General features: G+C 53.4%; 8 protein-coding genes across 8 annotated transcripts; 3 read left to right on the top strand and 5 right to left on the bottom strand.

The window, feature by feature from the left end:
- Nucleotides 1–4,060: 4,060 nt before the first annotated feature.
- Nucleotides 4,061–5,433, top strand: BDW47DRAFT_99493 (fatty acid desaturase-domain-containing protein; the record flags this gene model as incomplete). Its single annotated transcript, XM_024820893.1, has 2 exons — nucleotides 4,061–4,859; nucleotides 4,913–5,433. 2 exons carry the CDS (start codon nucleotides 4,064–4,066, stop codon nucleotides 5,287–5,289), a joined length of 1,173 nt encoding a protein of 390 aa, XP_024675684.1. The 3' UTR covers nucleotides 5,290–5,433.
- Nucleotides 5,434–5,477: 44 nt separating this feature from the next.
- On the bottom strand, nucleotides 5,478–7,532 carry BDW47DRAFT_56951 (uncharacterized protein). Its single transcript, XM_024819343.1, has one exon. The coding sequence runs from the start codon at nucleotides 7,287–7,289 to the stop codon at nucleotides 5,544–5,546; it is 1,746 nt and encodes a 581-aa protein (XP_024675683.1). The 5' UTR covers nucleotides 7,290–7,532; the 3' UTR covers nucleotides 5,478–5,543.
- A 2,639-nt stretch (nucleotides 7,533–10,171) lies between these two features.
- On the top strand, nucleotides 10,172–11,900 carry BDW47DRAFT_115348 (cytochrome P450; the record flags this gene model as incomplete). The annotated part of the gene is made up of 4 exons (XM_024814787.1): nucleotides 10,172–10,264; nucleotides 10,311–11,423; nucleotides 11,511–11,677; nucleotides 11,738–11,900. 4 exons carry the CDS (start codon nucleotides 10,172–10,174, stop codon nucleotides 11,898–11,900), a joined length of 1,536 nt encoding a protein of 511 aa, XP_024675682.1.
- Nucleotides 11,901–12,094: 194 nt separating this feature from the next.
- On the bottom strand, nucleotides 12,095–13,976 carry BDW47DRAFT_122704 (putative pH signal transduction protein PalI; the record flags this gene model as incomplete). Its single annotated transcript, XM_024815900.1, has 3 exons — nucleotides 12,095–12,569; nucleotides 12,628–13,726; nucleotides 13,787–13,976. The coding sequence occupies 3 exons, from the start codon at nucleotides 13,974–13,976 to the stop codon at nucleotides 12,095–12,097; spliced, it is 1,764 nt and encodes a 587-aa protein (XP_024675681.1).
- Nucleotides 13,977–15,507: 1,531 nt separating this feature from the next.
- Nucleotides 15,508–16,662, bottom strand: BDW47DRAFT_133142 (phosphatidylserine decarboxylase; the record flags this gene model as incomplete). The annotated part of the gene is made up of 1 exon (XM_024817754.1): nucleotides 15,508–16,662. One exon carries the CDS (start codon nucleotides 16,660–16,662, stop codon nucleotides 15,508–15,510), a length of 1,155 nt encoding a protein of 384 aa, XP_024675680.1.
- A 1,193-nt stretch (nucleotides 16,663–17,855) lies between these two features.
- On the bottom strand, nucleotides 17,856–19,205 carry BDW47DRAFT_133141 (FluG family protein; the record flags this gene model as incomplete). The annotated part of the gene is made up of 1 exon (XM_024817753.1): nucleotides 17,856–19,205. The coding sequence occupies one exon, from the start codon at nucleotides 19,203–19,205 to the stop codon at nucleotides 17,856–17,858; it is 1,350 nt and encodes a 449-aa protein (XP_024675679.1).
- Nucleotides 19,206–22,786: 3,581 nt separating this feature from the next.
- On the top strand, nucleotides 22,787–24,627 carry BDW47DRAFT_115345 (MDR family MFS transporter; the record flags this gene model as incomplete). Its single annotated transcript, XM_024814786.1, has 4 exons — nucleotides 22,787–22,999; nucleotides 23,068–23,447; nucleotides 23,500–23,926; nucleotides 23,986–24,627. The coding sequence occupies 4 exons, from the start codon at nucleotides 22,787–22,789 to the stop codon at nucleotides 24,625–24,627; spliced, it is 1,662 nt and encodes a 553-aa protein (XP_024675678.1).
- Nucleotides 24,628–25,016: 389 nt separating this feature from the next.
- BDW47DRAFT_122700 (uncharacterized protein) lies at nucleotides 25,017–26,103 on the bottom strand (the record flags this gene model as incomplete). Its single annotated transcript, XM_024815899.1, has 2 exons — nucleotides 25,017–25,660; nucleotides 25,749–26,103. 2 exons carry the CDS (start codon nucleotides 26,101–26,103, stop codon nucleotides 25,017–25,019), a joined length of 999 nt encoding a protein of 332 aa, XP_024675677.1.
- Between the last annotated feature and the right edge of the window lie 22 nt (nucleotides 26,104–26,125).

Below are 26,125 nucleotides of genomic sequence, written 5' to 3'. Positions count from 1 at the left end.
CAGAAGAATATTATTCCAAGCAGTCACTAATCATAATCTCTCAATAGCTCAACGTAGAAGATGTGGTTTGTTGTATCAGTGAATGAAATAGGTATATATCAAGGGCGAAGATTTGATATATTTAGCCCCCACTGTCGGTCTTAACAGGTTTCCACTCCTCAACCACATACTACCCTTCTGCAAAATGGTTAAAAGTAAGGATCCCAATTTTCTGATGAGCAGTTGCAGCATTAGGCATTTCGACCAAATATGAAAGGGGATGTATCCTGTGGAGGCACAATGAACATACACTCAGCCTCAAATACTTCCAAGTTGGATTCAGATTTCCGCATGGTGAGGAGGTCAGAGCGCTCGATGCATTGCTATCGTTTAGCAGAGACGAGAACATATATCTACAGTGGGAAGACATGATAACGCCGCTTTTACTGAAGTAACCCCTACGCTTGACGAACATTGACAGGGTCGCAGCATCGACTCCTTGGTAATTCAATTCCCACAGAACTTGAGCCTCTTGATAACGAGCCTCTTGATAACCTCGGTCTTGCTCCATGAACTCCTTTTAGGAATAGATCTTGCCCCGTATAGCACAAGCACTGGACAGGACTGTTGATAAATGCAAGGCTACTCCAGGGAAATCTAACAACCACTGCCACATGTCCTGAAATAAATAATTGCATTTTCCGCGCCGAGACAGGGTAAGAAAATAGCTGCCACACATCAGAGCAGTGGACGAGGATTTGTCCTGACAAGTGCTAGATCAAAGTAACGCCGTTGATAAGAAGCGTCACGAACTATCTCGGGGTTGTAATTGGGTTTCGACTCGGAAGGAGACTTTGCTGTCTTCCTTGATTCTGTCATGGTCATATTCCGTAAAGAAAGGAAGTTTTAGTAAACAGAATGGATATCTCGATTAGATTTAGCTTCACATGGCGAGTGTGCTGAGCACTACATTCTTGTGCACAAAGTATAGATGATACTCAATGGTATACAATAAAGATATGGAAAGGATACGATTGAACATTGAGGCGGTAGCTATGGGTCCTATGTAGTAAATGACTGAGGGCTGAAAGCAATAAGATCTATTCAATGGGAGATCTGCATGTAACCATGCCCCTGCGAGTCCTTCCAATTTGACATATTGAACATCGCTTTTCTTCACGGTCCAAATAGCAGAAGAGCCTAGAATTAGATCTCTTGCCTTGTTTTTCGTAATTAGGTCACTAGCTCTTCATACTTGTCGCGTATACATAAATACAAGAAGCGAATTTAGTCGAATTACAACCCCCAAGCGCTTGGCTTGGTAACATTAGCAGGTTGGATAAGAAATATCTTCGCGCATTCCTTGCATTGTCCCGAGCACTTCGAGGCTCGAGTTGGGACGGGTGAGGAGGAGCGATCTCAGGCCCGCAGCGCGATGCTCTCCCATTCTTCTCCGCAAAAGCTCTACCTACGACGAACATCTACTGAACCACTCCTGGTGCCCCGCTACAGCACCTCACACTGGTCATCAAGGTGATCGCCCACTGCCGCAAAAGTCGGACGACAAACGCGCACGGTGCCCGTCACAGATAGCAACCTGTTGGCGACTATGGGAGACTGTCACCGGCAAGGAAAACTGCTGTGATATCGCTCGATCGCCTACAAATACGGCCTGCAGTGGTTTATCCCTTGCTTGATCACCGTCTTCGTCATCGCCATCCCTGCCATCATCCCCCAGATCGCTGTCGGGCAGGCCCATCCCAGCGGGTCTATCATCACATTCAACTGCCGCTGTGAGTTGAAGGGGCGGGGCTAGGTCTCATCCTGGTCAATTTTGTCGCGGCCCAGTACTCCAGCATCTACCGGATCCACATGCTCGGGATCAACTCTCGTGAAATGCTGCAGTTCTTCATACTGGTGGTAGTGCAGCTGCAGTTCTACTTGGTGTTCGTTATATTGGATGCGGTCGCGACGCTGACATCGACTTGGGGATGCGGATGTCGTGTCTGGTCGTGGTGACCAGTCTGACGGTAGTCTCTTTCAAGTGCCGCCTCCCGCACTAGGTTTGGGTGAGACGTCCTGATAGGATCGATGGCTAATTCAGCAGCGCGGTCTTGACCTGCGCGGCCATATTGGAACCTGTGAGCAACACCACCGTGCACCACTGGTCGGAAGTGGTGAACTAGACGGGGCTGACTGTGTTCGTGTAGGTCAACGTGGGGTACCTGAGGTCAGGTTGTAGGGTCATCAGCGCAGGTTTGGGACTGTACATTGTCTGTACAATTAGATCGATGTTGACCGCGAAGAGCCCGCATCCCTCCACCTATGGGCTTGGACAATAGCCTCCTACTGCGCCGACTGTGATTCTTATCATATACTGCGGGCTTTTCTAATTCGCATCCAGTCAATTGGCATTGTCGGAAGAACCTGATCGGCCGGGCAATCAAATGCGGCGCAACCTGAACCAGATCGTCGGGGAAGGGAAGAACGCGACGATCTTCCTATTGTAGATTGGCGCCGTATGTCAGCGCGCCCATCCTTGTGATTATCTTCATTTTCGTGTACCGCGAGCTCTGCAGACTGCGCTGCAATCCGCTAATGACACATCGTCCATGCTACTGGAATTGGAATGCCACGGTAGTACGCCGTGTTTGTGCCGCCGGAACGACGGGTGTGGTCAATGAGCCGGGGACCAGTAGGCCGGGAATAAGCTCAAGAGGGAGGGTGTCGTTCCGAGTTTGCGGCCCTCAAAAGGGTGTCGTCTCCTGTTGTGACACCGTTCTGCGTGGATTGTCCCGGTCTTGGTTGGGAATGGCCTGGTTTATGTTTACATTGGTCTCCATTGCGCCCGTCGGAGCTTCGGACGGCTTCGGATCCAGTGTGACGGGCTGCAGGGGTGATCGATCTATCGATGCACCCTGCCGACGGAGTTTCCAGGATCTGCCGGGGTTTGACCCTTCGTTGCAGACTGAACTGGTCGGGTTGAGTGCATCCAGTTAGGGCTTCCCCGACAGCCCTAACCATCTGGAAGATTCATGATCGCCAGACCGACAAACAGGAGGCAGGCTAGCTGCAAGAAGAAAGAGACACGGGATCCACCGGGGTATTGTTGAGAATCCGACAGATCAGAGTCAGGGGTTATCTTCGAGCCATGGGAGTCAGGAAAGTTTAAGTGACCATCACATGCGAGCCCAGCATTGGCGCCATTCGCAGATGGGATTCAGGAAGACCATCCAGAAGAATCCTCTCTCCGATCCTTCAAATCCACGGGTCCCTATTTGCACGTGTCACGAGAAATTCACGCGGATTCGAAATTTTCACGACAATTCCACAGAATCCGAGACAAGCTAGGGATCTCACCTCAACGCCCTTGGCAAAGGCCGCGACCCACCGGGCCCGAAATAGGAGACCCGAGCCGCGACTTCGCATTTGACTGGTCAGCTTGTCCCCTTGTGAAATCGTTCTGGTTGGGTCTCTTGATTCTTCTTCCTAGTCAGTGGCGACCGAGGTATCTGTCATGGAAAAATTGATCTTCTTGCCCGAGAATAGAGGAGAGCAGAGTGGGAGCGCATGAGATGCCAGATAAGATAACCCTGTTAGAGTAAACATAGCTTAACGGGAGTGTAATGGGGAATGCCAATGAGGGATTCGAGAATATTACTGTCATCCGGTCCATACCGTCAATAACCACAATTTCAGCAGAGAAAGCCAGCTAAAGATAGGGGACTGAGCTACTGTGACCCGTCATGACCGGTGGATCCCACCCAACGCCTCCGGGGGGTTTGATTGGGATCACCGGCCAGAGGTGGATCTATTTAGATAGCATCCCAGGCTTAGCACGTCGATATCAGGTCCACGCTATTAGGCGAGGGCAAAAAAAAAATAGAAGATATTAATAAAAAATAAATAAAAAATAAAAAAATAAAAAAAAACAGAAACAGAGACTGTTCAATTCGGGCCTAGCAGGATCCAACGGTCAAGAGATAAAAAGAATGAAACGAGACCCTTCCCCGTCTGTCGTCAAGTTACGACTACATCCTTCGCCATGGCCACCCAAACCTCCACCGTGGAGTCCACGCCCGTGATGGTTTCGCTCAAGACGGAGCAGCCCACGCTGGGGGCCCTCCGCGACGCCATTCCAGACCACTGCTTTGAACGCTCGGCCACCCGGTCGCTGCTGTACGTCGCGCGCGATGTCCTCTACGCGGGGGTTCTCATCTACGCCGCCTCCTACATCGATTCGATCCCCACGGGGTCGCTGCGCATCGTCGCCTGGACGCTCTACACCTTCCTGCAGGGCTGCGTCGGCACGGGACTCTGGATCTTGGCCCACGAGTGCGGCCACGGTGCCTTCTCGCCGTCAACGCGACTGAACAACTTCGTCGGCTGGGCGCTGCACTCGGCGCTGATGGTGCCCTACTACTCGTGGAAGATCACGCACGCGCGCCACCACCGCTACACTGGGCATCTGACCCGCGACACGGCCTTTGTGCCCTACACCGAGAGCGAGTTCATGGAGAACCGGAAGCTCAGCGTGCTCGACCAGGTGCACGAGCTGATCGAGGAGACCCCGCTGGCCACCAGCGTCGCGCATCTGCTCGGCCACCAGCTGTTCGGCTGGCAGATGTACATGTTCCAGTACGTGTCGGCCGGCAAGGAGAGTATCCCAGGAGTGGAGGATGTGGCCAAGGCCCGCAACCTGTCGCACTACGCACCGAACGGCACGCTCTGGGTGCCGGGCCAGGGCTTGCTCATCTTCCTGACTGATATGGGGCTGCTGATGACGGCGAGCGTGTGGGGATATGTCGGGTGGCACTACGGGTGGCAGAAGGTGGTTCTTCTATATGTGATCCCGTATTTCTGGGTACACCACTGGCTGGGTATGTCTTTTTTCGTTCTTTCCTGTCCATGATGCAAGTACTGACAATAACAGTGGCAATCACCTACCTCCACCACACGCACCCGTCCGTGCCCCACTTCTCCCCTGAGAAGTGGTCGTTCACGAGCGGCGCGCTCTGCACCATTGACCGCAGCTTCGGCTTCATCGGCCGCCACTTCATGCACGAGATCATCGACTACCACGTGGTGCACCACTTGTTCCCGCGGATTCCGTTCTACCACGCACAGGAGGCGACGGAGGCGATCCAGCCGCTGCTGCAGGAGCACTACCACGAGTCGAAGGACGAGAGCTTCCTCAAGTCCCTAGTCGACACCTTCCACCGCTGCTGGTATGTGTCGGAGGATTGTGGGCCTGGGGAGCGCCAGGAGGGCGTGTACTGGTGGCAGACGGGCAAGGCCAAGAAGCAATGACCGGTGGTGTGGTTGGGTGTTTGAGGAATATACTTGACGCTGATAGAAGACGATAGACGGATCATATACTAATATAGAGGTGTGCTAGCCAGTATCACCATGAATATAGACAAGTATATAATGACTACTATTGATTAATTCAAACTATACAAATTTGGTATCGCCGTGAATGCAGAGATTGGGTATCGCTTCATTATACTATGTCTATAAAAGACGGATATCGCTATAATCAACACAACAGAGACAAAGCAAACTCACGCCAACTCGAACCGCTCCGACGGCCTCGATTTCCCGGGATCCGACTCGGGCGCCTCGTAGATCGTCGAACTGTGCATCTCGTGCGGGCGACCGTCACCGGCCAATTCCCTCAGGTTCTTCGAGTCGGAGAGTGGCGGTCTTCCGCCGGCCGTCGCGTCCTGTGCGGCGAGCGCCTGGGCCTGTTCGCGTTGCCGACGACGCCGTCGGAGCAGCCACCACGCCGCGGCCACCGCTCCAATCAGGAGCAGACCGCCGACCCCGGCCCCGACGCCCACGCCGACTTTGGCACCGGTGGACAGGCCCGCGGCGGACGACTCTCCGGACGACTCTCCGGGCGACTCTCCTGCGTCGCCGAGATCTACCCCCCAGTGGTCGGCCCAGGAGCTCTCCCAAGTGTCCGAGGAGGCGGCGAGGGTGGAGTCATCCGGCTCGATGACGGTCACTTCCGGGGTGGAGGCGACGGCGGGGCCCGGCCCCTGAGCCAGGTACCACTCGCCGGTGCCGGTGTCGTCATGCCAATTGGAGGCGATGAAAGCGGCCTGGAGGAAGGCGCGCCCGAGGATGACGGGGTCGCTGTCGGAGGGGAAGCAGGGGAAGTAGGAGGTGTTTTGTTCGACGAGCGGCTCCTGCAGGGTGAGAGAGAGGAGCGAGAAGGGGACCTTCACCTCGAGCTTGTTGGTGTTGGAGCTGTTGCCGTAGAATTGGAAGCCGAGATAGGCCGCCGAACCCACGATGCGATCGTACTGCGGGTCATCGGTGTCCCAAAAGTAGAGGCCAAGGCCGGAGTCGAAGGTGACAGGCAGACGCGCGGCGATGTTGTCGCAGGTGGACTTGGGGAGGTAGAGGTAGGGCTTGACGGGTTCGAGGTCGGCCTCGAGGGACTGGCTGGTTTGGGAGTCGGAGCGGCCGGAGCGCTGCAGGAGCCCGTTGTAGCTGGATTCATTGAAGGGAGACTCCCCGCCAGCGACGCCGATGGTTATGTCGGTCATTTTGATGCGGAGGGCGCCGGTGCCCCCGGAGTCCTGGGCAACGGGCTGCCGGCTGACGTTGCCTAGCACGCGGTTGCGGTCGTAGCCGCCCAAGATCAGGGACGGAGGGACGTCAAGGGCCACGGAGCCGATGTGCATGCCGTAGGAGTAGGAAGGCAACTGGGCCTCGCCGGCGGGAATATGGTAGAGGTAGGCGCCGATCATGTTGAAGCGCCACCCTTCGACGATGTGGTAGCGACGGGGGGCGCCGATAGCGAGGGTGCCCACGAAGACGGGATAATTCTTGCCGTTGGGGTAGGTCGTGTAGGCCTCGCTGACAGCGTCGAAGCTGATGTTGCGCGTGGGTTCGGTAGCGCCGATGACGACACTGTCGCCCATGACGCGGTGCAGTTTCGTGCCCTGGTTGGTGTCGAAGTTGGTGCTGGTCACCCAGGTGTTGTCGACCCCGGGAGCGTTGCTGGTCGAGCGATTGGAGTTGAACATGCCGGCACGCTCGGCGTAGCAGACGTCCGAGACGGTCTTATTGTCGCAGACATTGTCGAGCAGGACGGTGCTGGCCCACCGGTCGCCGGGGTAGAGGTCGATGGGTTGACGTTTGCTGCCCAGCTCGACGGTGACGGCGTACCACGGACCGTCAGGACCGTAGGTGCGATCGGACCATTTGAAGGTGCTGAACGGACTGGCGGCCTCGCTGATGGAGCTCACGAAGAGCAGCCAGGCGAGACAGAAAGCCAGGCGAGAGGAGACCGCCATGATGATCTTGTGGGGTTGAGTTGTGGGATGAGGAGGTCTGGGACATTGACAGGTAATAAGGCCGTCCACGGGCCTCCCCCGTCCGAGGCCAGGCAAAGCAAAAAGAAGAAAGAGGAAAAATTCCTGCTTCGCCTGTCGACCGGCCTCGGGGCCAAGACTGGCAGGATTCAAGGGACTGGCGAATTGTTGGCGGTTTACGAGGCGACTAGATGAGAGCGGGCATGATCGGCAAGGCTGACTCCTCGTCTGCTAAGCTTCGAGCATTCCACGCTGACGGTCGAACCGACCGTCTAGACTGAACAGTCGTGACTGAGACTGGGACCGTGAATAGGGGATTGTTATCAAGCCGTTGGAATCTAGCATCGAGATGTGTTCGGTGTGCATGGAAGGACGAGATCAAAGCAGTTGGGGTTTATACGGATCCCGTGCTCTCCTCGATGTTGGATGCCTGATGATGCCATCACCGGCTAAGACCGATAGTCTAGACTAATCCTCCGCCACTCGATAGTCAGAGGAACGGTCCATGATCCTGGTGTTCTTAGCCCGTTCAACGTCTAAATATATGATCCTATCATCGATGAGAAAATACCGAACTGCGGACTTGGGCCTGATATGATTGATATCCCGACGGCATGCTTGGCTGACGAAAAGAATGTATCTCCCGTTGAGCAGTCTCGAGGAATGTTTCGATCACCTTTAAATTGACTGGCTGCCGAAGTGGTGTATAACTATGAGATACGGCTGTCGGTATATTCAGTGATAGCTCACAGTTTGTAGATCATCACAAAAGTATCAAGAATGACATGAGTCCCTGAACTAATAAGGTACTTCTTCATAGCATGTAGAAAGCTAATGATTGGTTCATCGCTTGGCTGAGTGGAGCAGTGAATCTACCAGTGAAATAATGTTATATAGTCTAAACTTTATTGAGCTATGTTGGTAGACAAGACTTTGAAGATACATGATATCATAGTACAAAATCAGGTGTCGGTACTTCTATAATGGCTTCATGAGAGCTACAGGGCACATCTAGACCATCAGTAATTACTCTATACTTTAGTGCTAGAAAATGCACAAATCTATTGCTCTGGGTATCCAAGGACGTCTTGCACAAAAGCCTGCTATACGTCCATTTTTTCATATAACATTTACATATAACAATGATACCACATTCATCTAAGCTACTTATAGACCGGACTTGCAACAGATGTGATATTCCTTGAAAGCAAGATCTGTGGAGACGTGCCCGGGGTCCCTGAGATTGATATGGATCTTGTTGTCTAGTACTTGGCCGATCTTCAGGTACATGTTAATAGAACCGACCGGCCCCTAAAAACTGAATGAGTGCCATCATGCTTATTGTAGTAGTATTGCATCACACTAGTTCATATCCAGGAAACATCACAATTGGTGATCTGCCAGTACAAGACTCAGGGGATGAATATCTAGACTTATGATTAAGATCTCACTGTCTATTCTCATGGCTGTCATGTATGACGCGTACTGATCATAGTCTGGGTCCTTTAAAAGATCTGGAAGTTATATATGAGCCTTCCCAGGGCCCTGTGGTTCACGGTCCTCGACAGTGGTCCCGCCACATATCTGCCCCTCACCCCATCAACGAAGCCCAGGGATCTGTATGACGATAAACACGCACGAAATTCGTAGCTCGTGACCCTGTGGGGACTTGAGCTGGACCTCCTTTGCACAAACATCTCCAGCCGGACAAATGCGAGCTCTTCCTCTTGAGCCCCGAGTCTTTCGGTTGATTACTCGCATTATAGACAGGGTTCTTCCAGAACCTACAGAGATCATGAAATCTTCGTAGTCTGGCTGTAATAGTGATGGATTTGTGTATAATGTGATACTAGGTTGTTCGAGGTCATGGGCGATTAGCTCAATTTGGGTACCCCTGGCAGGTTTCTCGGAGTTTTCCACGCTCATCCCCTGCCAAGTCACGGAACACCGAACTTATTCTTCCTGCATCTGTCACACATCAAATGAGATACAGGGAGACGTGTCACAATTACTCTGAGTCCAGAGCAGTTATAATTGTCATGACTCGTCGATCTCACTGGGACAACAATCCCACGCGCGGAAGATCTAGTTGATCATGCGGACATGCGGACTGAACAGGATGAATATATTTTATCCAGTAGACAATACATATTAGTGGTAGGCTTCCTGAATTTGTGCGCAGTGAACCAGATATTTTCAAGATTATCGCCACGCCTGCGTTTTGCCTGACGGTTCTTCAGTTGAAGGCTGGGGATGTGGCCTAACTGGACGAGGCAGTTCAACCAGACAAAGCAAGCAACGCGCTGACCAAGACCATGTACAATTTGGTCAACACGCGCAGGGAGGCGTTCATCACGTCAGCCGTAATAGCAGGCGTGTATGGCAACTGCATTGTTAGCACGGACGAGCGCAATTACAAGAGGCGTCTGTGTCAAGCATTTGGCATTTCGGTTCGCACTTATGAAGAGATGTGGCAGAAGTATATCGCCGACATGGGCACGTTGGCATAGATTGAACACATATAACCATACAAAAAATATACAGATGCATTCACTACTTCCTCTTTCGTACATACATACATTGCCTCTCCATCCTAGACCCCAACTGGGTGGAGTAGCCATGTAGCAGCGTGGCCGATCCGCACAACCCCGCCATCACCACACCAATCAAGGTGCAGTGAACAACTGACAACCTTCAGCTGTGTGGTCCATCAGGGTTTGTGTCGAGGTCCAACAGTAGCATCCGTAGACGATGGTTCCGAGGCACTATATGTAGTCCAGCCACTTCACTCATAACGGGAGGTATATCAAATTATATTCCTGACTTATTATTGACCAGCGGAGAGTAGACATTCATAAGACACCATGTCTCTCGCCCACCTGACATTCAAAATGATGGATCTCTCATCCAGACTCTACTATCATCCCCTCGCTATACCAGGCTTCATCCTCCTCGCCGTAAGTTCACCCCCCCTCCCCCAACCAGCACAAACTAACTGTAAAGACTACAATAACAATAACCCTCTACATAATCTACAACATCTACTTCCACCCCCTACGGTCCTTCCCCGGCCCCCTCGCCAACTCCGCAACGCCCCTCCCCCTCTTCCGCTCCATCCTGCGGGGCACCCTTCCCCACGACGCAAAACGCCTCCACGCCCAATACGGGCCCGCCGTGCGCATCGCCCCCAACGAAGTAACGTTCACCGACCCCTCCGCCTGGAAGGAAATCTACGGCGTACGGCCGGGAAAACCCCAGCGTCCGAAAGACCAGCGCCATGTATCTGTCGGACCGAACCATATCCCCTCCATGCTGCGGACGGACGACCGCACGCACGCGCGGTATCGTCGGGCCCTGGCGCCGGGGTTCAGCGAGGCGAGTCTACAGCGGCAGGAGGTGATTGTCCGGGGATATATCGATCTACTTGTTGAGCGGTTGCGTGCTGCCACAGCTGCAGGGGACGGAAGTGCAACAGTCGATATAAGCAGATGGTACAACTACACAACATTCGACATAATCGGCGACCTCGCATTCGGCGACTCCTTCGGCTGTCTGCAGAACTCGCAGTATCACTTCTGGGTGCAAGTGCTCTTCAGCCACTTCCACAATGCGGCGTGGGCGAACATTCTACGACGGATTCCGTGGGGACAGAAGCTGATGCGGTGGATTATTCCGCGAAAGGTGCGCGAGGATAAGCAGACGCAGAACGAGATGACGGGGGAGAAGGTGCGCGCAAGGATCGAAAAAGGCGATAATGAGCGCGCGGACTTCCTCAGCCACGTGCTTAAGCAGCCGGCCGAGAAAGGGATGAGCGAGGACGAGCTGATCTCGAACGCGTACGTGCTGATCATTGCGGGGTCGGAGACGACAGCTACGCTGTTGTCTGGCGTCACGTATTATCTCCTGACCGTGCCCGGGGTGATGGAGACACTGCAAAAGGAGGTAAGGGGGTCGTTTCGCTCTGAGGAGGAAATCACTTGGGCAGCTGTGAACCAGCTAAAGTATACCCTGGCTGTGCTGAACGAGGGACTGCGCATGTATCCGCCTGTGCCGTTTGGGTTTCCGCGGATCGTGGAGGGAGGGGATTTCATCTGTGGGAGATGGGTTCCGGGGGGGGTATGTCACTTTCCTTCTTCCTACCGGTGGACACTTCGAAAGATACTGTCTACGATACTGTCTATATGGTGAACTAATAAGCTCAAGACATCCGTCGGCGTCCCCATGCTCGCCACGCACCGGTCACCCCACAACTTCAAAAACCCCGACGAGTTCATTCCCGATCGGTATATGGGCGATCCGGCCTACGAAGACGACAAGCGGCATGCGGTGCAGGCTTTTAGTTTAGGACCGCGCAACTGTCTTGGTCAGAAGTATGTTCCCCCCTTTCCTTATTCTTTCGCCGTTTGGTAGGGCAGTGTTAATAAGGATAGTCTGGCCTACGCCGAAATGCGCCTCATTCTAGCACGCATGATCTGGAACTTCGATATGGAGCTGGCGGACGATTCGCAAAACTGGATCGATCAAAAGTCGTTTGTCGTGTGGGCCAAGGGGAGTCTTCATGTAAAGTTGACTCCTGTCCAACATGGACCGTAACCATCTAAAATACATCTCTCGTTCATCTCATAATCATGTTCAATGTAATATATTACTGGATATGTACAGGGATATCCACCCAACGCCCAACTCCAAGCATGAGCGCATGGCGGTTCGCCGGGTAACATTATGTGCCCAATGCATCACACACAAAATAAACAGATCGAAGGAAAGAAGGAAAGAGGTATTTAAAATCAAGGAATGGGGTATCTGGTGGCCGGCATGCGTCCCCCCCGGCCCGCACCGACGCGCAGGTCAAAATCAGGATTATTCTCCAACAAGATACTCTGCTTCGTACGGGTGGGCATCGGGGGCGGCGGCGGTGGATGCCACCGCGGATTGACCGGCCGCTCCGAAATGGAGGTAAAATGGCTTATATCGCTAGTAGTCGGTGAGCTGGGGCCTTCCTCCACATCGTCCAGCGGTGTCCGCTCACCATTGCCACCCGGCATCAGCGCGCTGGGCAGGCGGGCATTACCCGCGCTCGGTCCGGTTCGGTTCGCGAGGGGCGCGACGGCGTCCGGCTCGTCGGGGGAGGGCGAGGGGCGGGAGAGTGGCGGGGGCGCCCCGTAGATGGGGATCGGCGAGGGAGAGGTCCCGACGCGGAGGTCGGGGCCCCAGACGGCCCGCGCGGGGATGTACGAGCTATTGAGCGTAAGCAGGCGCATTCTACGCAACACGGCAGTCTAGAGGGTGGAGGGGGGGTGGAGGGGTTTCAAAAGCTTACGGCGTCCGGCTGTACAGGCTGGAAGGACTGGCAGGCTCCGGGTAGGCGTTGACGGACAGACCCGGATCCGGCTCCGTGGAGCCCATGCGACGCGGCTGCGGCGTCATCTCGATCGCCTGGTCCTCCGAGACGGCCATGCCAATCGGACCGGGCGAGGGGTGGCGCCCGCCGCCCATCGGGGACGGGCCGCGATACGCGTAGGGGTCCTCCTCGGCAGGGGGGCCGGACCAGGGACCGACACCATATCCGCCGGGCGGGGGACCGCCGTAGGGACCACCGTAGGGACCGCCGCGGCCGCGCGGGCCGTATCCGCCGCGGGCGCCGGGGGGCGGACCGCGGGGTCCCCCATACGGACCACCGCGTCCCCAGCCGCCGCGACCGGGATAGCCGCCGCGACCACGGGGGCCGGAGGGCGGAGGCCCCCGGGGCGGGCCCCGCGGGGGTCGCATGGGCGGGGCGGCGGCGTAGGGGCCATTCCAGTCGTCGCGGGGCGGGGAGTGGTATGCGCCGTCGTCGAGGACGGGGGGGTCGGGGGCGGCGCCATTGAGCGGGGTGCGGTCGTCGTCGCTGGCGCGGAAGGTGGCGACAGTGGGGCCGCTGCCGAGAGAGCCCGAGGGGCCGTGAACGATAGTCTCCTTGGTCTCGACGGGGATGGACGTGGTATTGAGGGCGGCATTGGCGGCGGCCTGGCGATTATAGTAGTTCTCGCCGCTCATCTCGGCGTTCTCTGCGATGCGACGCTTGCGGGCCTTGCGACTGACGAGGGTGCGGCGCATGGCGCAGGTGACGATGCCGCAGGTGATGAGCAGAATGGTGGCGGCGAGGACGATCCACCCGCCCCAGCCGAGATGAGGGACGAAGAGGAGGATGTCGACAAGAAAGGCAAGCAAGCTGACGAGCAGGGTAGGCAGGAGGAGGATCAGCAGGGCGAGGAGGTATCGGGGCGAATGCGACGGGGCGTGGAAGTGGGCGGCAGCGGCGAGACAGAGGCAGACGAGAGTGAGGAAAGCGGCGACGGGGTGGACGATGAGGATGGAGGAGAGGGAGGTACGGGTGGTGGAGGGGAGATTGAAGTCATCGCCGGTGTTGTTAATGTCCTCTATAGATTTTAAAAATGATTAGTATAGATAGAGAGAGGGAGAAGGGAGAGGAGAGATACCCTTGGTGTAGCCTATGTGGATATTGGTGCAGACGCCGCTCTTGCAGTAGCCAAAGACGCCATAGTCGACATCATTATAGGTGGCGAGAGGGATACCCTTGACGATCGGAGTGGAGATGACGGAGAGGAGCAGGAGGGCGAAGGCGACAAGTAAAAGGATGGTGAGGGGGGTGGCGGGTTTCAACAACATGGTGCGGTGGGCAGTCGGTCGGCACAGCCAGACTCACCACCAGAAAGAGAGACGGGGGTCAATGGAAATAAAAGAATGGACTGGGATGCAGATTCCCAGGAAGAAAATTGGACCAGGGAAAGAAAGAAAGACAAGGAAGGACCCGGCTTCACTGAAGGATAAGGGGGGGGATTGACTAGATCATGCTGTTTTTTGGAGATTTTGGATGTTTTGGCTGACAGGAGCTGTCTCAGACAGGGACTGTCAGGAAGAAGGATAAAGGATAGACGGACGAAAGAATGAATGAAAGAAAGAGAGAAAAGAAGAGGAGGAGAGGAGAAAGAGAAGCCAGAGAGTGAGAGAGAGTGAGAGAGAGAGAGAGAGAGAAGTGGAGAAGAAAGAACGAGAGAAAAAAGTGGAGAGGAGAAGGTGATTGGTGGCCTGAGGATGCGGGACCCATCCATCTTCATATTCCACCCATCATTATATCATTATACCTGGAGAATATCATGGTACTGATCGTATAGTCATGATATGAGGGGAGAGTCTAGACAATATTATTCCGACAGGGACTCTATTCTTTTCACCATCTCCATCCATGGACTCAAGATCATTCCATATCAGCAAGTCCGACCAAACAAGAGAGAAGTGTTTCATCAACCCCCCCAAGTGGATCCTCTTCTCCCGTCATGTCGATGGGGCGGAGTCCGTTTGCCCCGTTTGTTTGTCGAGATCATTGAGATCCAGGGTACGGAGTGGATGGACCGGGACAAACAATGGGATCCTGGAAGCATGTATATAATATACTCTGTTGCTAAACACTATCGTGGTATGTATAGTAGGACGCCAAGCAGGAAGCTTATCATAGTTGGTCTTTTTAGACGTCGTGATATGGTTGGCCCCCCCACACTGCGGCGTAATCCCAAAGTATATGTGGAGCTCAACCGCTGGAACGCTTCGAAAGTATGATGTAGAGCTGAGTAGAGCACACGTATAGAATTCTCCTAAATCCATATGCATAACTCTAAAGATGTCGATACAACTCTCCACACCCGGATATATTATTATCTCCTCTATATATATATATATATTCACACCAGTCCAACCCTAGACAACGACCAACAATTACCAGTCACAAGTTCTACTAAAGAAACCACTGCTTTCTTCTACAGGACTCGACTTTGATTTCATCAGATTATTAAAAAACCCACGAGAATGGAAAAGGAGGTATCCTAGTGACTGAAATGATGGTTTCTCCCTAGCAACGCCATTCGCCGTACTATGCCGATATCCCTCAGCCACTCTACCGATACGAATTGGCACAAATGAAAAATAATATATTAGACGACATAATTCATGATCTAGAGGATACACCAAAGTAAAACCACATTGATCCAATGGCAGCGATCTCTTGTCGGATTACCCCCACCCCCCTATCTTAAGCCCCAGAAACCGTCCCCCTAAATCTACCCCCAATCCCAGCGGCTCGTCGAGTGACAGAAGAAATAAAAAACAAAAGTAAAACTAGATCAGCCCCACAAACGTCCATTGGTTAGGGGTGTTTCGAAAACACCGCCCCCATCTTCTCGCCCATCTTCAAGGGCTGTCCCGGCGTCACGTTCAAATCAACCTTGCTCGACCGCTCAAACACCAGCCCGATATCCGACCCCCCGAACTGGAAATACGAGATCTCCTGCCCCTTTTCCAGAGTCTGTCCCTCCTGGACCGTCATCACTACCGAGCAGATATGGCACATCCCCACAGGCAGCACCGCCACCAGACCCACGGCGGTGTCCAGCACCAGGAGCCCACGCGTCTGGCACCACTGGAACCCATCCCCGTCCACAATCTCCAGCGGCGGCTCGGTCTTGGCATCCCGCCGACTCGTCTGCATATCGCCCGCCCCGTCGTGGCCAACCTCCATATAGCACTGGCCCTGGATGATCTTCGTCTCCAACACCTTACCCGGCAGAGGGCTGTGTTGCCGGTGGTAATCCGTCGGCGACAGGTAAGAGTGCATGAACGTGCCCCCCGTGAACCGGTCCGCGTATTTGCTGTCCTGCAGCAGCTCCGGGATCGACCACTCGATCCCCTTGAACGAGACCGACCCCCGCTCGTCCACGGGCCACGACCCGACAAACGTGCAGTCGGTAGGGCTCACCAGGACGTGAGGGCTGGCGGCGTCCGCGACGGGCCGGCACTCGGGCTTGACGTGCCGCGCGAAGAACTCGTTGAACGTCTTCCACCCGCCTTCGGGCTCGATGTAGTCGTTCATCCGGTACTTGGTCGCCTGGCGGAAGGTGGCGAGAGACTCCTTGGTCACGGACCCCGGGGTGTCCATGAAGGCGCCCAGACAGCGCACGTAGTCCACGATCCACTGCGACGTCCAGGAGAGCGGGCCCCGACTGGTCGACGGACTGACGGGGGTCTGCAGCGCGAACACGGACGGCTGGTTGAGCACGAGGTAGAACAGGCAGATCTTCTCCGTCATCACGCCCGAGGTGCTGTCCTCGCGGGGGATCCACGTCAACAGGTGGTCGAGGTAGGCGTAGAAGTCGGTCAGGGAGGCGATGCCGTGCCGGTCCATGGCGACCGGGGCCACCTTTCGAGCGTCGGCGACGGCCTGCTCAAAGGCCGGCTGTAGCCCGGGCCGGTCAGCTACCTCAGTAGACAGGGTCTGCACGACATTCGCAAAGGTCCTTGCCATTGTGCCGGGCAAGGTTGATCTATAACAAACTAGACTGGTAGAGAGAAAATCGACGTGGACGTCCAATGGCGCATCCGTTCCAGGGCAGATGGGAAAAGAGGGAGTAAAAGAGAGATAGGAATTTCTCGCAATGCCCTCGAGCGTCCCCTTTTATACCTCCCATCCAAGCCAAGCAAGCCCTGACCGCCAGGGAGCAGCGTGCCTCGCGTGCGACATCTGGTTGGTTTCCGTGCAAGACGCGTATGGTTCGGGAGTTACCATCTCCCTGTACAATCCTCCCATGTTCACTGTGAGGGCAACCCCATACTGTACCGATCTCACACAACCAAGGCCATACAAACGATACCACGACTGATACTCCACACAGATCGACCAGACGACGGTATGTGCATCCTGTCCCCAATTCTCAACGTGGTTAGCCACTCCACCGCCCACGTACCAAGCCAGGAGAGGTCGACAGGAGAATACGTAATGAACCCCGTAACCGTGCCTCACATAGGCCCATTTCAGAGCTGTGTCGAAGCCAGGGCAACGGTTTCATTATGCAAGTGCCGTCGTCAGCGACGATCGTCACACTTAACGTCCAACCACCTGCGCGTCATCGAACTCTGTATCAGGTGAGTCTCAGCCAGCCCTTCAACATCGACGCACTCCACCCTCCATGCACAAGCATTTGACGAATACCAGCCGCCGGTCGTACGAATGTCGGTGAGACCCGAATACCGCGCAATATACCCCTTGCACGGTGTCGTGTCGGCTCCTCTGTCGATGAGTGGGCACCGTGCGCGTTGCATTCATAGTCAGCAGTGGAATGCGGCCGTTTTTATGGAGCGTCCGGGGATTTCGAAAAACAGAACAGTACACTGCAATGAAACGGATTCAATGTTGATTCGACGGAGATGAGCTAATTTATCGAGGGCTTGAATCATACCTGCAGGGCTCGCCCTACTTTCATTAGAACCACGATGATCTATTATCGGGTTCCGTTGTGTGTTTACTGTCTGCAACTATGTCTACGGGCCATGGCGACCGAAGCTATTGTGTATTGTGGATCTAGAGTATCATAGATTAAGAGTATCGTAGATCGAGGGGTTATAGATCAAGGGAATTCAGATCAGGAAGGAATGATGCTGCGGTCAATTGTATTACGACTGTGCCAATGAGTCAAGTAAAAGTCAATATAAACCACCACCTTAATACCTAGAAATCAACCAAGCCATCTGCTTTTCAGGTTCCATCCGCCGAAACCATTCGGCCTCGCCCCGTTTGAGTCCCCCATAGGTTGCCACAGCCTGCTTGCTGAGGGCGCTACAGAGACTGGCATCGCGTTCGAGCTCCCTCAAGCTCTCATCCAGCGTCCGAGGGAGCAAGACATGCACCCGCAATTTGCGCCGTTCGTCATTGCTAAGATCCGCCGCCGCCTGGGGACAAGGTCCTCCCTCTAACCTGATTCCCGACCGCAGCCCCTCGAGTCCGGCGGCAAAGATGGCAGCAAGCGTGAGAAACGGGTTGGCCAGTCCGTCCATCAGTTTGAATTCAAACCGATTGCCCTTGACTCGGCGGAGCGGCGTCTCCTTGTTCTCCCACCCCCAGCACGCGTACTCCCCGCCGCTCCAGATGCCCGCCTTCAGGCGATGGTAGCTCGGCTCCATGGGCAGCGCAAAGGCCAAAATAGCCGGCATGTGCTCCACCAGGCCGGCGAAGAACGGCTCGACACGGCTGGCCGCCAGTCGTTCCTCGCCGGGGCTGTTCAGCGAGATATGGACGTGGGCGCCCGTGCCGGCGTGGTCCGGCGACGGACGCGGGTACAGGGTGGCATGCAGGCCGTGCGAGAAGGCCACTGTGCGAATGGTCTCGCGGGCTCGCAGCAGCATATCGATGGATTGGACGGGAGGCGCCGGGGGCAAAACGAACTCCCACTGGGCGGGGGCACACTCGGCGTGGAATTGTTCGATCTGGACACCCGCTTGGGCTAGGGCGCGGGATATGCTCTCCAGCACGCCCAGAATTTTGGTATCTTCCAGCGTGATGCACGACCAGTTGTGCACGTCACTCAGGGGGCGGTACTGCACTGTTCCGTCCGGTTGCGACTCGGCTTTCATGAGCACCAGCTCGACTTCAAAGCCGACCAGCGCCGTCAATCCCGTTTCACGCTGCACGAGGTCGTCGAGCGTTTGGAGTCTGGAGCGAGCGCACTCGTCGATGGGCGTGTCGCTCTCGTCGACGCAGTTGCATTGGACTACTGCCCGGGTGCCCTCCGAACCCGGCTGGCAGTAGATGCTGTCTAGGTCGGGACAGAGATAGAAAGTACCGCATGGGGAGCTCCCTTTGACGAGGTGATCCTCAGGATCGAACGAGAACGCGGCCGTCGGTACAGACACATACTTTCTGCTCTGGAGGATCTCGGTGAATTTGGTGGTAGGCACAATTCGCACATACGGCCTGGACGAATAGGACAGAACCTGGAGCCAAACAAATTCGACCTTGGCATTCGCGGCCAGAAATTTGTGCCACTGATCCAGCTTTACGTTTGGTGTTTTCATTGCTGTTTGGGTTAAAGAGAGGGGGAGGCTCGAGGGAGGATAGGGATGCATCGCTAGAAGAGGAAATCCGCAGGCTCCCTTCTTGTACCCATCATTATTCTCTCCAAAGCAGAGAAGCGGTGTAGCCTGCTTGAAGCTTGCATTGTGAGTACCCCTCGTTGGCTGAGGTTGCTCTGTAGGGTCACCCTACTGATGTACTCCGTCTGCAGGCTAAGTAATACGAATGCACCTGCATATCAAGATCAAGGGGGTGGGGCACGTATGTGAATGATGGATTATTTGGACCCACTACTCCCCCATACATGGAATAGGGACCTATTGCGCGATAGTTTCCTTACTTGTGATTGTCTCCTCTTCGTCTAGAGGACGAAGTAATCTGTTGTATGTCAATTGACGGACATGTGCGATGACGTCAAATGTTGCGAGTGACGCTGGTATCGAAATTGACAGAATACAAGATGCAATAGCATTATTTGTTTGTTGTCTTGTTTGGATATTCGTGATGCGTCCCAGACAGCCAGGACACTGTCCTCAGCACGCTTGTCCACATGGCTATCAATACTCGCCTCTCACAACGCATCAACCGAGCACTCATTCTGTATCATACGCGATTTATTTCTCATACCACATGAGACAGCATGAATTTCCATTCTTTGAAAAATACAGTTACATGAATGGCATTGGGTTCTCTTATTTAGAGGGGCGTCTAAGGATGTCGGACATTCATACAGTCCGGCCGTTGACAGTGGTTGGCGGAGTTAGGTCTGTGCCCTAGTATATATGCAGCAACCCTGTCACTTGCTACACCATCGCGTATTCGCCGTGGAAGTCATCTGACCTACCAATACTCTGTATATGTTATTGTTTTACAGTCACATGTGACCATCTGGACGTAAGATCATCCAATCTCAGATTCTTGTGGACTAAATCACTCCGAACAGCATCTCGTGAAGGATTTGCCGCATTTTACGAAGATTCTACATGATTGAAGGGACGAGGCTGGATGAGAACGCAGGGGTTTCCTTGATCCATAAGTGTAATGGATGCGATAAAGTTTTGATGTGAGCTGGGTCTCACCGGTGCATATCCCTGGATCGTACATAATTCCGAAGAGCTGTATGTACTATCCCACGATAGTCCATGCGTGTGTGGTTACGCATGGCCACCTCGTGCTGGAAGACCGAAGGACATATCCTATCACATAGTCCATCCCAACTATCCAAAAGACAACCTCTTGAACATCCCACTAGACACAACTCTCTTCTAAGTTGGAGTGCACATCGTGTTCTCTGGTAGGATGATTATACCGGCTCCCCGTCCCTCACAAAAGTCCAAACTGCCACATGAAGCCTATCTCTAACAACAACATGACACACGATATAGACGACAGAACTTCGGCCGACGGACCATCGACAAACGTGCAACTCACGACCATCTCAGCCACGAAACTCCTCAGCAATGACCCAGAGACAGAAAGATCTCCTCAAGGCGTGTAATCACTGCGGTTCTTCTATCTGGACTGCTAAGACCATCCATTTAGCCCCGTCCTGTCTCTGGGTAGGAGGATGTCCTCCACAGCACTAGATTTTTACAACTCTCGGAGTCAATGAAGGAGAAGAGGGCCGTGCTTACTTCAATGACTTGAAGTCCAAGTCATTCACGTTTGTCTCCAAATTTCTCTATTTCAGGAGATCTAATAACTAGGCCGTCGTGACACTATAACTGACACAAGTCAGCCACAGGCCGGCTGGTGAGCATAAAATGGAAGAAATACAGGCGGGACGGGATCATCGTGAGATTACGTTGACTATATATCAAAATGGCTGATATCCGAAACTAATAAGAAACATATTGTCGAACATCCACTTCGTGCGTTCCAGCGAGCACACCAAGTTTGTCTCTCCTGGCGAAAAGGAATGGACTGTCGCCGAGTAGAACACGATGAAGCACAAGTTGGTTCACAGGGGCGTGGAGATGCAGGAGAACTTTAAAATTATCACAAGGCGCGAGGGATAGGGTAGCTTTTGAAGTGATCAAGCGGCGTAAAGGGGCTTATGTACTCTGCCTGGCTCCTGCCTTATTTCCCAACTATACTATCTATTAAGTGATATCCTCGATAACGTACGCGCCGCGATGATTGAACACCATCCGATCGAACATGGCTCTTAGATACTGTCTGTCATTCAATATACTAGTATTGTAATAGAATAGTATGTAGGACAGTAGAGTAGGGCCCTCTTCAACGCTTGATTTCCTTCTTTTATCTCCGATAGGTAATTACTTCGTTAGACTCACATATAGGCTATATAGTGCTTGGGCGTACTTAAAGATGGAGCACGATACTATTAGATTCATGTCAATTAGAAGTTTTGCATACAATCGCAGAATAAATATATAAGTTACATAAACCATAAACCTAGATTTCGTTTTATGATAGATACTTTCAACCACGCCGTCAAAGACATGTAGGCAATTGAAATAAGGCCCATGGGCTGTTCATAAGTAGGAATAAAGACAATATACGCGTTTGGATAAAGATCGTGCTAATCTAAGAAGTGAAGAAACTGCATCTGTTAAAGGAAGGTGGGCCGCGCTATGAATCAGGGTCGTCCAGAAAGCAATGAAGAAGGGCGAAGGAAGGTCGTCGACTTAAGCTTCGTGATCAGCATAATTTTGTATTAACAATCTGTTTGAACTAGGTTGTGTCTCGTGGAAGCGGTATAAGACATTGATTTAGATTAAGATGTCTTAGATGAGCTTCATATGCGTATAGTTGATCAATGGTACGCGTTGATTCAGCAAGGTCTCGGAGGTATTCCCACTGACTAGTCATTGAAGTGGGCGTCATCACGTACATATTTTCAACCGAAATGACGCAATTTTACAGTCGTGGAGATCTCAACGATGATCATATCTTATCAGATACAAGCCTACTAATTCGGAATGCTGTTACGCGGTCAGGTTGTCTGGAATGAGAGATTGAAGCAGTGAGAAATGCGGATGGTTCAAGGTACAGACCCTCCATCGGCTGCATGGCGGTGCTCATCACATACGACTTGGTAGACAACTATATATAATAATTGCTCTTGACATCGAGGTCCTCCTTCTTGAGCGGAATAACCATCATCATACCTTACATCTGCAAGGAACAAGCACCTTCTATCAGTCCTTGCACCTTCTGGTTTCGACGAGTTCAAACATGGTTTATAATGTAAACTGACACTATTCCAGAACTTTTGTATAGATGAAAGCAGATCACAATAGGAAAGAAGAAATCAGATGCAGGGGATCTGGGTAATAGATCTCTAGTACTGGTGAGGTGGAATCTGAGGTCCACGTTTGATACATACACTATCCCTGTGTCTGATGCAGTAGCGGCGATCCCTTTCATCCCTTGTTCTCCTTGAGAAAATACCCTTAACTTGCTGTGTGGGTCACTATGAAGATTTGCGGTTTTTTGTTATATTTTATTACCATTTTTCCGCCATTTTTGAATCCCCTGGTCGGAGAATACACTTGAGGGATACTCTATAGCGGAACTATCGGAGTGATCGGTTCGCTTTCCAGGCACCGCTGCCACGATGAAAGGAGCAAGTTCTCGTCCGGAGCCCACCATACAGCCTTGTGATCAAGAGCATGATGCTCCAAATGAACTTCCAGCCCAGCTCCAATCGGAAAAAAGGCCCAACTCATCGTCCGGGGATGGGGCCGCAGCTCAGGAGGGAGTGAAGTCCTACGTTGAACTGGTCCTAGTAACAATCTCATTAGGGTTATCGGTGTTCTGCATGTATCTGGTGGGTTGATATGTTTCCATGCCTTGGGCCCCATGTTCGTTACTCACGCCATTCTTTTCGGTCCTCAGGATACAACCATTCTAGGGACAGCTTCCTCCAGGATCTCCACCGAATTCCATTCACTACAGGATGTCGGTTGGTATGCGAGCTCGTACCTCCTCACATCATGTATAGTACAGCTGCCCTACGGCCAGTTGTATAACTTCTACACAGCCAAGTGGGTGTTTCTGGGCGCACTGGGCATCTTCGAAATAGGATCGCTCATCTGCGCCACGGCCCCAACGTCCGCAGTCCTGATTTGTGGTCGAAGCATTGCCGGTATCGGGAGTGCTGGTATATTCTCGGGATTCTACGTCGTCATGGGGTACAGTACTCCAGTTCAGCATAGAGCATTGTACAACGGTATCCTTGGGAGTGTACCGGCTATTGCCAACGTTGCTGGCCCGGTGTAAGCGAGCGCACAGCCATATATCCAACGGATCTGCTGATCCATGGAACAGGTTAGGGGGTGTGTTTACAGACCGGCTCTCGTGGCGCTGGTGCTTCTACATCAATTTGCCCGTGGGAGGCGTGGCCGCCATTTGCATGCTCTTTACAAACGCTGTGAAGCCAAGCCTCAAAGGCGCCGGCTGGCGTGAGAAACTCGATGCCTTCGATTTGGTGGGCAATGCCTTCTTGGTTCCCGCGCTTGTCTGCCTCATGCTCCCCGTGCAGATGGGGGGAACGGCCCCTTGGGAATGGGGCAGCGCACGCGTTATAGCACTCTTTGTTGCATCTGGTGTGCTGGCCATAATCTTCGGCGTCCATCAAGTTTGGCGCGGGGATCGTGCTCTGCTGCCCCTTCGCATTTTACGGAACCGGGATCTGCTGGCGGGGGCCTGGTTTAATCTGTGCATTGAAGGCGCTCTCCTCGTCGTTACATACTATGTAGGTGGTGTTTTTCCTTTTGCGAAACAAAGCCGGGAGGTTGGACTAACTGCCTCTAGCTCCCGATCTGGTTCCAGGCCGTCAGAAATGCGTCCGCTATCAAGTCCGGTGTGATGACTCTGCCCACCATGTTGGGTCTCATCCTCACTGCGACAGCAACCGGTGGGCTGGTGGCTGTCGTCGGCTACTATACGCCGTTTGTCATCGTATCGTCGATTATCACGCCCATCGGGGCCGGCCTTCTCACCACCCTGGCCGTCGACTCTACCACGGCCCACTGGCTAGGCTACCAGGTGCTTAACAGCGTGGGAGTGGGCATCGGCTGTCAGAACGTGATGCTCGTACCGCAGTTTGTCGTTGGCCCCGGCGACGTGCCCATGGCGATCTCCATTTTCTTCTTCACTCGAACCCTGACCAGCTCCATTTTCCTCGCCGTCGCTCAGTCAATCTTCCAGAATCAGCTGGCTCAGATTCTTCACAGCCACACGGAGTTATCCGTTGACCCCGCCGCCGTCATCCACACCGGTGCTTCTCAGGTCTCCGAGAAGTTTTCCTCCGATGTCTTGCCGATCATCCTGGACGCATATAACTCTGCCTTGACTCGGAGCTTTGACGTGGCGATTGCTCTCAGTGCTCTGTCTATATTGGGATCTGTCGGTCTTTCATGGAGACGCATCAATGAGGGGAATCGACGAAAATGACCACTACTTCGACGCGAGGCTTCAGGGCAATTAGCATTACTGTAGCATTTGGTTGAGTGGCGAGTTTTTTACTTCAATTTGAAGGGAGTACACCTTTGTTGGCGGACTGAGCATTTGCGATTCGAGCACCCTGTTGGAGATAGAGAACATTCTGATGATTGAAAATAGAATAATTACATAACTACGGTAGACAGAAAAAAAGTAAAGTGAAACAAATTCATATAATAAGAAAGGAAAGAACATTACTATAGAAGTGACTGCTACTTATGATTATGATTCATTTTGATAAGTGACAGTAGATACATCACCTCTTACTGAGAAAGAAAGAGCTTAAAATATATTTTTCAATATTATTATATCATTTTACCATTTTATCTTCCAGCTTCAACCTATTCTTCCATAACTTGATTACTGGAGGATCTACTCTCCCACAACGCCCGCGGTGACAAGCCCTCCCGATTCAAGGCAAGATGATAAACCTCCTCACCGGCGTCCATGTCTATAAACAACTGCATGACGCCGGGGTCGACATTCAAGGTCTCCGCCAGATAGTGCAGGGCAGTGTTACCATCGACATCTTGTGCGCGGACATCGATGCCGGCATCGACGATGACGCGCAGGGTATCCAACTGGGCTTCCTGCTCGGCGGACGTCATTGGGGTTCTCCCCCGGGGACGCAGCGGGTTGAGTCTGGACGGCAGCCGTGGCTCCATATGCAAGGGACTAGGTCTTGGATGCGGTGACCAGGCGAGATCGAGAGTCCTGGTGCGGTGAATGCTTCGGACGACATCGGGGTTGTTTTGGTAGATGCATTCGAATGTTAAGGGCAGCGAGGCGATGTGAAGCAGTGTCTGTCCGAAGGCAGTGGATCCCGCGGACGAGAGGGGCAAGCCGAGCCAGGACAATGGGGCTGAGCTGTGACAAGCGACGGCAAAATGAAGCAAGTGGACCCCGAAGACGGGGGTGCGGAGGTAAGGGTCGAGATCTGGGTGGTCTCGCAGCTCGGTGATACACTCTCTGGTTTTGGGGTCGTCTGGATCACAGCAGGCCAGGGCGTAGGAGAGTGGAGGAAGGGCCAGAGTCGGCGCCGCGGCGAGGGGTCGTTAGTTTTTGGGAGTAACGGTGTTGGTGGAGCAATTTTTGAAGCATGGCGTGGTGACCTGCAGCGATGGATTTGTGGACGGGTGACGAGGTCGACAGCGATGATGGGACTGCTGCCTCCTGGCTCAATAGTCCGTCGTCGACAATTTCACCTGGAGACTGAGTCTGAGTCCAGGCGGATTCATCCGCTCTCGCGTCGCGAATTAGATCGAACATTTGTTCTTGGCCACAAGCCGCGGCGACTTCTAGAGCTGTCAAGGCCTTGGTGGAGCGAAACCTTTGGCCCGGTAGATTGGGATTCCGAGCCGCCCGAATGGCCGGTGTGGTCTCCGTCGATATGTCGAGGTCGTCGGGGGTAAGTTGGTAGGAGGACATGGCTGAGGGTGATCGGTGATGG

Source organism: Aspergillus candidus (genome assembly GCF_002847045.1).
Source record: "Aspergillus candidus strain CBS 102.13 unplaced genomic scaffold BDW47scaffold_4, whole genome shotgun sequence".
Taxonomy (NCBI): Eukaryota; Fungi; Ascomycota; class Eurotiomycetes; order Eurotiales; family Aspergillaceae; genus Aspergillus; species Aspergillus candidus.
The sequence above is the reverse complement of the archived record's forward strand: the minus strand, read 5'-3'. Positions and strand labels throughout refer to the sequence as shown.

Bases quoted from the DNA above. Each gene is read 5' to 3' on its own strand.
- BDW47DRAFT_56951 (XM_024819343.1), bottom strand. From the start codon at position 7,289: ATGGCGGTCTCCTCTCGCCTGGCTTTCTGTCTCGCCTGGCTGCTCTTC.